This window comes from Panulirus ornatus, chromosome 12, assembly GCF_036320965.1.
Source record: "Panulirus ornatus isolate Po-2019 chromosome 12, ASM3632096v1, whole genome shotgun sequence".
NCBI lineage: Eukaryota > Metazoa > Arthropoda > Malacostraca > Decapoda > Palinuridae > Panulirus > Panulirus ornatus.
In genome coordinates this window covers 68,668,229-68,682,207 of record NC_092235.1, presented here as the reverse complement: position 1 = coordinate 68,682,207, position 13,979 = coordinate 68,668,229, and the positions used below count along the sequence as shown (strand labels likewise).

General features: G+C 39.3%; 1 protein-coding gene across 1 annotated transcript in view; it reads right to left on the bottom strand.

Moving 5' to 3' along the window:
• mEFG1 (mitochondrial translation elongation factor G 1) overlaps positions 1-13,979 on the bottom strand; it is a 53,475-nt gene that overhangs the window by 37,411 nt on the left and 2,085 nt on the right. The window contains 5 exon segments of the mRNA XM_071668181.1: positions 2,613-2,805; positions 3,105-3,223; positions 4,616-4,732; positions 9,278-9,482; positions 10,803-10,935. Coding sequence (XP_071524282.1) covers positions 2,613-2,805; positions 3,105-3,223; positions 4,616-4,732; positions 9,278-9,482; positions 10,803-10,935 — 767 coding nt within the window.

Sequence of the window (13,979 nt, the reverse complement as noted above, 5' to 3'; positions counted from 1 at the left end):
AACATACCCATTTTTGCTTTCCGAGATAATGTTCTCGACTTCCACACATTTTTCAAGGCTCCCAAAATTTTCGCCCCCTCCCCCACCCTATGATCCACTTCCGCTTCCATGGTTCCATCCGCTGACAGATCCACTCCCAGATATCTAAAACACTTCACTTCCTCCAGTTTTTCTCCATTCAAACTCACCTCCCAATTGACTTGACCCTCACCCCTACTGTACCTAATAACCTTGCTCTTATTCACATTTACTCTCAACTTTCTTCTTCCACACACTTTACCAAACTCAGTCACCAGCTTCTGCAGTTTCTCACATGAATCAGCCACCAGCGCTGTATCATCAGCGAACAACAATTGACTCACTTCCCAAGCTCTCTCATCCCCAACAGACTTCATACTTGCCCCTCTTTCCAGGACTCTTGCATTTACCTCCTTTACAACCCCATCCATAAACAAATTAAACAACCATGGAGACATCACACACCCCTGCCGCAAACCTACATTCACTGAGAACCAATCACTTTCCTCTCTTCCTACACGTACACATGCCTTACATCCTCGATAAAAACTTATACCTCTGTAATTTGAGCACTCACTCTTATCCCCTTTGCCTTTGTACAATGGCACTATGCACGCACTCCGCCAATCCTCAGGCACCTCACCATGAGTCATACATACATTAAATAACCTTACCAACCAGTCAACAATACAGTCACCCCCTTTTTTAATAAATTCCACTGCAATACCATCCAAACCTGCTGCCTTGCCGGCTTTCATCTTCCGCAAAGCTTTCACTACCTCTTCTCTGTTTACCAAATCATTTTCCCTAACCCTCTCACTTTGCACACCACCTCGACCAAAACACCCTATATCTGCCACTCTATCATCAAACACTTTCAACAAACCTTCAAAATACTCACTCCATCTCCTTCTCACATCACCACTACTTGTTATCACCTCCCCATTTGCGCCCTTCACTGAAGTTCCCATTTGCTCCCTTGTCTTACGCACTTTATTTACCTCCTTCCAGAACATCTTTTTATTCTCCCTAAAATTTAATGATACTCTCTCACCCCAACTCTCATTTGCCCTTTTTTTCACCTCTTGCACCTTTCTCTTGACCTCCTGTCTCTTTCTTTTATACTTCTCCCACTCAATTGCATTTTTTCCCTGCAAAAATCGTCCAAATGCCTCTCTCTTCTCTTTCACTAATACTCTTACTTCATCCCACCACTCACTACCCTTTCTAATCAACCCACCTCCCACTCTTCTCATGCCACAAGCATCTTTTGCGCAATCCATCACTGATTCCCTAAATACATCCCATTCCTCCCCCACTCCCCTTGCTTCCATTGTTCTCACCTTTTTCCATTCTGTACTCAGTCTCTCTGGTACTTCCTCACACAGGTCTCCTTCTCAAGCTCACTTACTCTCACCACCCTCTTCACCCCAACATTCACTCTTCTTTTCTGAAAACCCATACAAATCTTCACCTTAGCCTCCACAAGATAATGATCAGACATCCCTCCAGTTGCACCTCTCAGCACATTAACATCCAAAAGTCTCTCTTTCGCACGCCTGTCAATTAACACGTAATCCAATAACGCTCTCTGGCCATCTCTCCTACTTACATAAGTATACTTATGTATATCTCGCTTTTTAAACCAGGTATTCCCAATCATCAGTCCTTTTTCAGCACATAAATCTACAAGCTCTTCACCATTTCCATTTACAACACTGAACACCCCATGTATACCAATTATTCCCTCAACTGCCACATTACTCACCTTTGCATTCAAATCACCCATCACTATAACCCGGTCTCGTGCATCAAAACCACTAACACACTCATTCAGCTGCTCCCAAAACACTTGCCTCTCTTGATCTTTCTTCTCATGCCCAGGTGCATATATATGTATATATATGTATATATATGTGTATATATGTATAAATTGAAATGTATATGTATGTATATGTCTAAATTGAAATGTATATGTATGTATACTGTGGGTGTTTATGTATATACATGTGTATGTGGGTGGGTTGGGCCATTCCTCATCCATTTCCTTGCCCTACCTCGCTAAAGCAGGAGATGGCAGTTAAGTATAATAATATACATTTTATTTCTTTATCATACTTAGGCCATTTCCCACATCAGTGAGGCAGCGTCAACAACAGAGAACTGAGCCTTAGAGGGAACATCCTCACTGTTCCTTCTTATGGAAAATTAAAAATGAGAGGGGAGCATTTCCAGCCCCCTGCTCCCTCCCCTTTTAATCACCTTCTACGACATGCATGGAATATGTGGGGAGTATTCTTTCTCCCCTATCCCCTGGGTAATGCATGTGCAAAACAGATGGATGGGTAGTAAAATACAAATGATGGAGACTGATTTACTCACAGGTGGATGAGGATAAAAGTGGAAAATAAAAAAGAAACTTCAATGAAGATATGGTTTCACTAAGGAAGTATTCAAGAAAATATGTAATGATGAGGTGATATGGAACTATAAAAAAGGATATATGATATAGTTACTAAATAGTTACTAAGCTATGCTTCCTCTCTCCATCTGCTTAACTCTTTAACATATAAAACCATATGATTAAAACTAACCCCTTCTTATTTTCCTGAAGGGCAAAATTTTTCACTTCACTTGGGTTTGGCAAGTATCTAAGCACACCATCCAGAAGTGGCTGAACTCCTTTATTCTTTAATGCTGTTCCAACAAAAACTGGAGTAAAGGTCTGCTGCAGACATGCACGTCGAATACCAGCATGAAGCTCTGCTTGGGTTGGGGTCTTCTCTTCTGTATATTTGTAAGGAAAATAACTGTTTATCTGTGGCTTATATTTATCAAGAACAAACAAGTTCTGCTTTGTTATACATCATGGATTTCTAAAACAACATTTAACACTGGCTTTGATTAAAGCAACAACTTATACTGGATTACGTTACTTACAAAAAGAAAAAAAATCATGCAAATCATGAAAAATGAAGAAACTCTTGTTAAAAGTAAGCTGAACTTATATGACTTTTACCTTTGATAATGCACTTCTATCACTATTCTCGATCAAAATGTGGTCATTTATAGGCAAAACCTCTTACCCAAGAACATTTCCCCAATAACATCATCAACATTGGATAAATGTTCGATAAGTTCCATGCGATGCTCTTCTGCCTCAGCTCTCATATCACCTGGGATTTCATCCTCACGAACAACAGTTCTGACAGGGAATAAAAGCAATGTTACATATCACAGCACAAAATGTAAAGATATAAAAGCCACTGCAAGCGTGTAAGACTCAATCGTCACTCTGAACATGATTTGGCCAGTCATACGAAAGACTACATTAGAGCACATTACTTGACAAATATTTGTTACAACAGGGTACAGTAAGATGAAATTAGTATACCTCAGGCTTTAGAGCCAAAAGATGACATTAGTGTACCACATGCATTAGAGTAAAAACATGACATTAGCCTACCTCTTGCCCTGAAGTCATTTTTTAATTTTTTGCCTTGTTTTGCATCACATTAAAGCAGATAAACAGATGACTGAGCCTTCAGAGAAAAATATTTGCTAAGCTCCTTCTGTTGTTTCATTCACATATATATATTCACCTCTTCACTTTTCAACATACCAAGTGCCTTAACACTCACTTTACATGCCACCTTATCTTAAACTCACAACATCTGCCTCCCTAGCATCTAAAACATTCAGAGGTCCTTCAAAATATTCATTCCACCTTCTTTCACATCTTTGTCTGCTTCCACTTCTCCATTGGCTCTCCTCACTTTTGCTCACATTTGTTTTCTTGTTCTCCTCACTATTCATCTTAATTTTCTTTCATCTCTGTGAAGTTCATCAATACTCTCATCTCTCATTTGCCCTCACACCTCTCGACCCCTACCACTTTCTTTTATACTCTTCCAAAAATTCACACTACTTCCTTGCACATTCCTTTCCATATACCTTTCTTTACTGCTCAATAAAGATTTAACTCTCAATCCTCTAATTACAAACTTTTCTTACACATCCATACCCCATCATCTGCATTTCACACACTTCTATACTTCCCTTAACACCCTCCACTCCCCTAATTTCATTCACTCACTCTGGGCCATTTTTCTCTCAATCTCTGAAATATCTCTGCATATAAGTCACTTTTCCAAACTCTCACTTTCACCACTTGTTACATACACATCATTTCCTTTTTTCCTAAACCCATCACCAATTTTCATAATAGCCTCAACTAACAAATTAAAGAAATAATCATACAAAAACACTAGCAATTGCATTCTTCCTTATGACTTAATCTTTCCACAATTTCTTTTATCCATGTTTTGCTTCCCCTTCCTATTTACCTAAAATATTTTCATCTATTCAAGAAATTCAGTATTCCATCTATTGCTTCTTCACAAAAGAGTCTGACAATCACTGAATATTCTCTTTCCATATACTACTCACTGGATCATATTTTTTTTTTTTTTTTTTCATACTATTCAATATTCTATTACACAATGGCAATTTTCTTCCATATGCTGTAAAAAGCTTCATCAATCATATCTATGTTTACAAACCCTTAATCAAACACTTTGATCAGTTATCTACTTACCCAAAATCACCCTCAAAGTAAACTGCTTTCTGATCCACCAGATCAATAATTCCTTTCACATTACTCTCTAAACCAATTGGAAGTTGCACGAAAGCTGCATTGTGGTGCAGTTTGGACCTGTTGGAAAAGGCAAGTTATTATTCTGATAAAAATACAGTTAATACTAAGCTGAAACACTTATAAGCTTGAAGCAAGCTTACCTGTGAAACTGTTAAATGGTGACGGTAAAACTAATGCATAACTTTAGCCAATAATGAACTATTTCTGAAAAGTCCACAAAAATGGCAATCATAAAAATGTCACTATGCTAGAAAGTATCGTTTACAAAGTTTTCACTAAGAGCAATAATGTACATTCGTTCTTATTCATTATACTTAATCGACGTCTCCTGCATTAGCGAGGTGGCGCAGGGAAACAGAAGAAAAAATGGCCCAACCCACCCACATACACATGTATACACATAAATTCCAACATGCACATATACATACCTATACATTTCAACATATACATTTTTTTTTTTTTTCATACTATTTGCCATTTCCCACGTTAGCGAGGTAGCGTTAAGAACAGAGAACTGGGCCTTAGAGGGAATATCCTCACCTGACCCCCTTCTCTGTTCCTTCTTTTGGAAAATTAAAAAAAAAACAAGAAAGGGGAGGATTTCCAGCCACCCGCTCCCTCCCCTTTTAGTCGCCTTCTACGACACGCAGGGAATACGTGGGAAGTATTCTTTCTCCCCTATCCCCAGGGATAATATATATATATATATTCTTTTCTTTCTTTCATACTATTCGCCATTTCCCGCATTAGCGAGGCATATACATACATATACATATACATATATACATATATACACATGTACTTATTCATGCTTCCTGCCTTCATCCATTCCTGTCACCACCCCACCAGACATGAAATAGCATCCCCCCCTGCGAGGTAGTGCTGGGAAAAGACAAAAAAAGGCCACTTTCACTCACACTCAGTCTATAACTGTCATGTATAATGCATCAAAATCAAAGCTCCCTTTCCACATCCAGGAACCACTAAACTTTCCATGGTTCACCACAGACACTTCACATGCCCTAGTTCAATCCATTGACAGCACATCGTCCCCGGTATACCACCTCGTTCCAATTCACTCTATTCCTTGCACACCTTTCACCCTCCTGTATGCTCAGGCCCCAATCGCTCAAAATCTTTTTCACTTCATCTTTCCACCTCCAATTTGGTCTCCCGCTTCTCCTTGTTCCCTTTACCTCTGACACATATATCCTCTTTGTCAATCTTTCCTCACTCATTCTCTCCATGTGACCAAACCATTTCAATGCATCCTCTTCTGCTCTCTCAACCACACTCTTTTTATTACCACACAACTCTCTTACCCTTTCATAACTTACTCGATCAAACCACCTCACACCACATAGTCCTCAAACATTTCATTTCTAACACATCCATCCTCCTCCACACATCCCTATCTATAGCCCATGCTTTGCAACCATATAACATTGTTGGAACTACTATTCTTTCAAACATATCCATTTTTGCTCTCCAAGATAATGTTCTCAACTTCCACACGTTCTTCAATGCTCCCAGAACCTTCGCCCCCTCCCCCACCCAGTGACTCACTTCCGCTTCCATGGTTCCATCCGCTGCCAAATCCACTCCCAGATATCTAAAACCTTCACTTCCTCCAGTTTTTCTCCATTCAAACTTACCTCCCAATTGACTTGTCCCTCAACCCTTCTGTACCTAATAACCTTGCTCTTATTCACATTTACTCTCAGCCTTCTTTCACACACTTTACCAAACTCAGTCACCAGCCTCTGCAGTTTCTCACATGAATCAGCCACCAGCGCTGTATCATCAGCGAGCAACAACTGACTCACTTCCTAAGCTCTCTCATCCACAGCAGACTGCATACTTGCCCCTCTTCCCAAAACTCCCTAACAACCCCATCCATAAACAAATTAAACAACCATGGAGACATCATGCACCCCTGCCGCAAACCAACATTCACTGAGAACCAATCAATTTCCTCTCTTCCTACTCATACACATGCCTTACATCGTCGATAATAACTTTTCACCGCTTCTAACAACTTGCCTCCCACATCATATATTCTTAATACTCAACAAACTTATACCCTTATAATTTGAACACTCACCTTTATCCCCTTTGCCTTTGTAGAATATCACTATGCATGCATTCTGCCAATCCTTAGGCACTTCACCATGAAACATACATACACTGAATATCCTAACCAACCAATCAGTCACCCACTTTTTTAATAAATTCCACTGCAATACCATCCAAACCTGCCATCTTGCTGGATTTCATCCTCTGCAAAGCTTTCACTACCTCTTCCCTGTTTACCAAACCATTCCCCCTGACCCTCTCACTTCGCACACCACCTCAACCAAAACACCCTATATCTGCTACTCTATCATCAAACACATTCAAAAAACCTTCAAAATACTCACTCCATCTCCTTCTCACTTCATCACTACCTGTTATTAGTTCCCCCCTTGCCCCCTTCACCAATGTCCTGATTTATTCTCTTATCTTACGCACGTTATTCACCTTCCAAAACGCCTTTTTGTTCTCCCTAAAGTCTAACGATACTCTCTCACCCCAGCTGTCATTTGCTCTCTTTTTCAACCCTTGCACCTTTCTCTTGACCTCCTGCTGCCTTCTTCTATACATCTCCCAGTCATTTGCACTCCTTCCTTGTAAGTATCATCCAAACGCCTCTCTTTTCTCTTTCACTAACAACTTTACTTCTTCATCCCACTACTCAGTGCCCTTTCTAATCTGCTCACCTCCCAACTTTCTCATGCCACACGCATCTTTTGCACATGCCATCACTGCTTCCCTAAATACATCCCATTCCTCACTCACTCCCCTCATGTCATTTGCTCTCACCTTTTGCCATTCTACAATCAATCTCTTCTGGTACTTCCTCACACAAGTCTCCTTTCCAAGCTCACTTACTCTCACCACTCTTTTCCCCAACATTTTCTCTTCGTTTTTGAAAACCTCTACAAATCTTCACCTTTGCCTCCAGCACATTAGCATCCAAAAGTCTCTCTTTTACATGCCTATCAATTAGCATGTAATCCATTAATGCCCTCTGACCATCTCTCCTACTCACATACATATACTTATGTATATCTCTTTTTACACCAGGTATTCCCAATCACCAGTCTTTTTTCAGCACACAAATCCACAAGCTCTTCGCCACTTCCTTTCACAACACTGAATACCCCATATACACCAATTATACCCTCAACTGCCACATTACTCACCTTCACATTTAAATACCCATCACTAATACCCAGTCTCATGCATCAAAGCTGCTGACACACTCACTCAGCTGCTTCCAAAACACTTGCCTCTCATGATCTTTTTCTCATGACCAGGTGCATAAGCACCAATAACCACCCATCTCTCTACATCCACTTTCAATTTTAGCCACATCAATCTAGAATTTACTTTCTTACACTCTATCACACACTTCCACAACTCCTGCTTCAGGAGTAGTGCCATTCCTTCCTTAGCTCTTGTCCTCTCACCAACCCCTAAATTTACTCCTAAGACTTCTCCAAACCATTCTTCCCCTTCACCCTTGAGCTTTGTTTCACTCAGAACAAGAACATCCAGGTTTCTTTCCTTAAACACACTACCTAACTCTCCTTTCTTCTAATCTTGGTTACATCCACAAACATTCAGACACCCCAATCTGAACCTTTGAGGAAGATCAGCACTGCCCACTTGACTCCTTGTTTCCCCTTTTAGAAATTGAAAATACGAGGATAGGAGGAATTCTAGCCCCCCACTCCCACCCCCTTTAGTTGCCTTCTATGACACATGTATGTTTGCATAAGTGCCCATGCATGCACATATACATATCATTACACACGACAGTTAGAGACTGAGTGTGAATGACTGTGGCCTTTTTTGTCTCTTTTTCTGGTGCTACCTCGCTGAAGCAAGGGGCGGGGTAGCGACAGGAATGGATGAAGGCAAGCAAGCATGAACATGTACATATGTATATATTCCTATGTATGTATATATTCCTATATATGTATATATGTATACGTTGATATGTATATGTATGTACATGTGCATATGTGGGCATGTATGTTTATATATGTATATATGAATGGATGGGCCATTCTTTGTCTGTTTCCTAGCACTGGGAAACGGTGCATTATATATGACAGCGAGACAGCTAGAGACTGAGCGTGAACAAATGTGGCCTTTGTTGTCTTTTCCTAGCACTACCCCTTGAGCGTGCGGGGGGGAGGGGGTTGTCATTTCATGTGTGGCGGGGTGGCGACAGGAATGAATAAAGGCAAGTATGAATTATGTGCATGTGTATATATGTATATGTCTGTGTATGTATAAGTTGAAATGAATAGGTATGTATATAAGCGTGTGTGGATGTGTATGTATATACATGCGTATGTGGTTGGGTAGGGCCATTCTTTTGTCTGTTTCCTTGCGCTACCTTGCTAACGCGGGAGACAGCAACAAAGTATAATAATGATAAAAAAATATATTCATTCAAGGCTGAAAATTCAAAATATAGGTAACATAATTACTCCAATTACATAAAAAATTTTCAGGTAATTCAACTGTACGTCATATTTTGAAGCTCACCTCAACTGGTTTAACACGCGATAGGGGTTTGCTCCCATTCTATCCAATTTATTGATAAATGCTAGACAAGGAACTGAGTATCTCTTCATTTGCCTGTTAACAGTTAAAGTCTGAGACTGAACACCACCTACTGCACACAATACCAATACTGCCCCATCTAACACCCGCAAGGCTCGTTCAACTTCCACTGTGAAGTCAACATGACCTGAAACACAATAACAAATAATTAATAAATTTTCAGTTCCAAACAAAGAATTTTCAGGATCAGATCTCATTTAACAAAACAAAATTGATCTCTGCCGCCAATAAAAGTACTTCCACAACAAATTTTCCCTAATGACTATCATTCCAAGATTTATTTATGTATTCAAGATTTACATATAATCTTAAAAAATAAGTTGCATTCATCATACTTTCACAAGACAGATGACATTATGGCTATGAGAAGGATGAGAGAGGTTCTCTGATTTTCTCAGGTAAGCAGTGTGAAGCAGCAAAAAATATAAAACTAATGGTCCTTGAACCAGGGCTTGGATTCTACAAAAAATCACAAAGATTATCATATGTGTTTAAAACACTGTGCATCTCTATGTCACAATGCCCTTATAACAATTAAGATATGACTGCATTCATAATTTTCAGGTATTCTAAGTAATGGCAATTGAATATGAGTTTCCACCATTCAGGAGGTAATTAGAATATTTGCTATAGAATTCTCTCTTCTCATTTGCCTAAAAAGTAAATGATAAGAGCCCTTTTGCAAATTTAAACAAAAATGCATGAAAAGAATATGAAATGCTTTGACAACTAGGAAAAACAAAAGAGTAAAGAACTAGGCTCAGGGGATGTAGATAAAGGATACTGAAATGATAACACTGTTCTCTGAAAAATAAAGTAGGGTTTGAAATGAGAAGTAATTCTTTGATTGCCTCCACCCATTTAAAACAGTCCCTCACAGACATGAGTGCTTTTTTTTTAAGCTGAGGTATGACTCTAGTAACAATGGGCTAATTACTAGGTAAAAAAATAAGTTAATGGGGCATACAACAAGCGGTCAACCATTTCAAAGTCTCTGTACTAAGATTAGGATAAACAATACAGTAAATGCCCAATGATAGTTATGCCATTAAAAAAAATGTAATCTTACCAACATATTTGAAACCCTCATTTTACATAATCAAAATCCATTAACAAGAGTTGTATGAAAATTACTTAAAATTTTGTAATTAGTATAACTTCTTTCTTTCTTTTTCTTTCAAACTATTCGCTATTAGTATAACTATGACACAGAAAGTTGAATGTTGAGTCATCCAGCATTAATTTAATTCTAATTTCTCTAGTTCGATAACAGCTCTAAAATCTTTTTCAATATAAATTATTTACAATCTGTCTGAACTTTGAGGTATCAATTCAAAGAAGTCTCATGGCATATATACAACATAAAACTGGAGATCCTAGAAAGGGACTAAAATTCATCATTTCTGAAAGCTGAATTTCAATTGTGAAATCTATTTTAGTCACAAACCTGGTGTATCTATGATGTTAATATTATGACCATCCCAAATAGTGTATGTGGCAGCACTCTGAATTGTGATACCTCGTTGCCTCTCTAGCTCCATGCTGTCCATTAATGCCCCAACACCATCTTTCCCACGCACCTGAGACACAAGAATATACACTTATTAAATGTTCAAATATTCTTTGTCTGAACAGAAAAAAATCTGGTCAGGTATAAGATCTGGAAAAGTTCTATCTATACTTTTTTAAACAAATCCAATTTATAAGTACTATATGACAAAAAATACCAAGAACAGCGAAAAAGTATGAGTGACCTATGGTTACCCATAATGTTTGTTGTATTGCATATCCAAATGTCCTATAATGGGTGAATACTAAATTAGTTTCTGATTAACACCATGAGGCATGATACACTGCACCTGGTAATGGAATCATCATGAATCGAGGACTGCATGAAAAAATCATCATTTAACAAGATCGGAAAAGGTTCATGTCAAAATCCAACCAATCATAACTTCATAAAAATCAGTGTTACCAAAAATTCAGTGTTACCAATCAAAATTGAAATAATTTGTATATTTGCATGATTTTATGCTGAAAACAATCTTGATAATATATGAATGCCTAATGCTAGGTTGGGGGATAAATTCTACTCAAGTGCAATACAAGACAAGCTTCTTTCACAATGGCCTGGTCTAGCTGTTATTACTGCTGTCTTCATTTGTCACTAAGTTTTAAAATGTGACTAGTTGAGCACACTTTTTTTCTATTATAATGAGGTTTTCCCACTGTGTTTGTTATATATGCCAGAAGTACAGTGAACAAACACTGACATAATTATTCACTTATATTCATTATACTTAGTCGCTGTCTCCCACGTCAGCAAGGTAGCGCAAGGAAACAGACAAAAGAACGGCCCAACCCACCAAAATACAAATGTATATACTCCTTTGAGTCCACGGGGAAAATGAAACACGATAAGTTCCCAAGTGCACTTTCATGTAATAATCACATCATCAGGGGAGACTCATAGAAATACCTTGATCATGTGCAAAACTGTGATCCTTTCCAATATGTATATACAGAAATGCCTACACATGCACATATACATGCATATACATTTCAACATATACATACTCATACTTGCTGCCTTCATCCACTCCCGTCACCACTCCACCATACATGAAATACCACCCCCCTCCCCCCACGCACACGCAAGGTAGCGCTAGGAAAAGACAACAAAGGCCACATTTGTTCACACTGCCTCTAGCTGTCATGTATAATGCACCAAAACCAAAGCTCCCTTTCCACATCCAGGCACCACAAAACTTTTCATGGTTTACCTCAGACACTTCACATGCCCTGGTTCAATTCACTGACAGCACGTCGGCCCTGGTATACCACATAGTTCCAATTCACTCCATTCCTTGCACAACTTTCACCCTCCTGTATGTTCAGGCCCCGATCGCTCAAAATCTTTTTCTCTCCAACCTTCCACCTCCAATTTGGTCTACCGCTTCTCCACGTTCCCTCTACTCTGACACATATATCCTTCTTGTCAATCTTTCCTCGCTCATTCTCTCCATGTGACCAAACCATTTCAATACACCCACTTCTGCTCTCTCAACCACACATTTTTCATTGAGACACATCTCTCTCACCCTTTCATTACTTACTCGATCAAACCACCTCACACCACATATTATCCTCAAACATTTAATTTCCAACACATCCACCCTCCTCCTCACAACCCTATCTATAGCCCATGCCTCACAACCATATAACATTGTTGGAACCACTATTCCTTCAAACATACCCATTTTTGCTCTCTGAGATAATGTTCTTGCTTTCCACACATTCTTCAATGCTCAAAGAATCTTCGCACATATCTATTTTTGCTCTATGAGATAATGTTTTCGCCTTCAATGCTCCCAGAATCTTCACCCTCTCCCCCAATGTGACTCACTTCCATGGTTCCATCCACTGCTAAATTCACTCCCAGATATCTAAAACACTTCACTTCCTTCAGTTTTTCTCCATTCAAACTTACCTCCCAATTAACTTGTCCCTCAACCCTACTGAACCTAATAACCTTGTTCTTATTCACATTTACTCTCAGCTTTCTTCTTTCACACACTCTACCATACTCAGTCACCAACCTCTGTGGTTTCTCACCCGAATCAACCACCAGCGCTGTATCATGAGCGAACAACAACCGACTCACTTCCCAAGCCCTCTCATCGACAACAGACCGCATACTTGCCCCTCTTTCCAAAACTCTTGCATTCACCTCCCTAACCACCCCATCCATAAACAAATTAAACAACCATGGAGACATTACACACCCCTGACGCAAACCGACATTCACTGAGAACTGCCACAAACCGACATTCACCAAGAACCAATCACTTTCCTCTCTTCCTATTCCTACACATGCCTTACATCCTTAATAAAAACTTCTCCAGATCCATAAATGCTACATACAAATCCATCTGTTTTTCTAGGTATTTCTCACATACACTCTTCACAGCAAAATCTTCATGCATACATCCTCTAACACTTCGGAAACCACACTGCTCTTCACCAGTCTGATGCTCTGTACATGCCTTCACTCTCTCAATCAATACCCTACCATATAATTTCCTAAGAATACTCAACAAACTTATACCTCTGTAATTTGAACATTCACCTTTATCCCCTTTGCCTTTGTACAATGGCACCATGCATGCAATCCGCCAATCCTCAGGCACTTCACCATGAGCCATACATATAATGAATATCCTAACCAACACAGTCACCCCCTTTTTTAATAAATTCCACTGCAATACCATCCAAACCCGCCATTTTGTCGGCTTTCATCTTCCGCAAAGCTTTTACTACCTCTTCTCTGTTTAACAAACCATTCCCCCAGTCCCTCTCATTTCGCACACCGCCTCGACCAAAACACCCTATTCTGCCACTCTACCGCCAAACACATTCAACAAACCTTGAAAATACTCACTTCATCTCCTCACTTCACCACTACTTGTTATTACCTCCCCATTAGCCCCCTTCATTGATGTTCCCATTTGGCATAATACTTATGCCATTTCCATAATTTCTTTTTTTTAAAGGAAAAGCAGTCAAAAGAAACAGGATGGAGCAAATTTGAATGAAGAGAAGGAATGCAGAGTTATCACTGCAT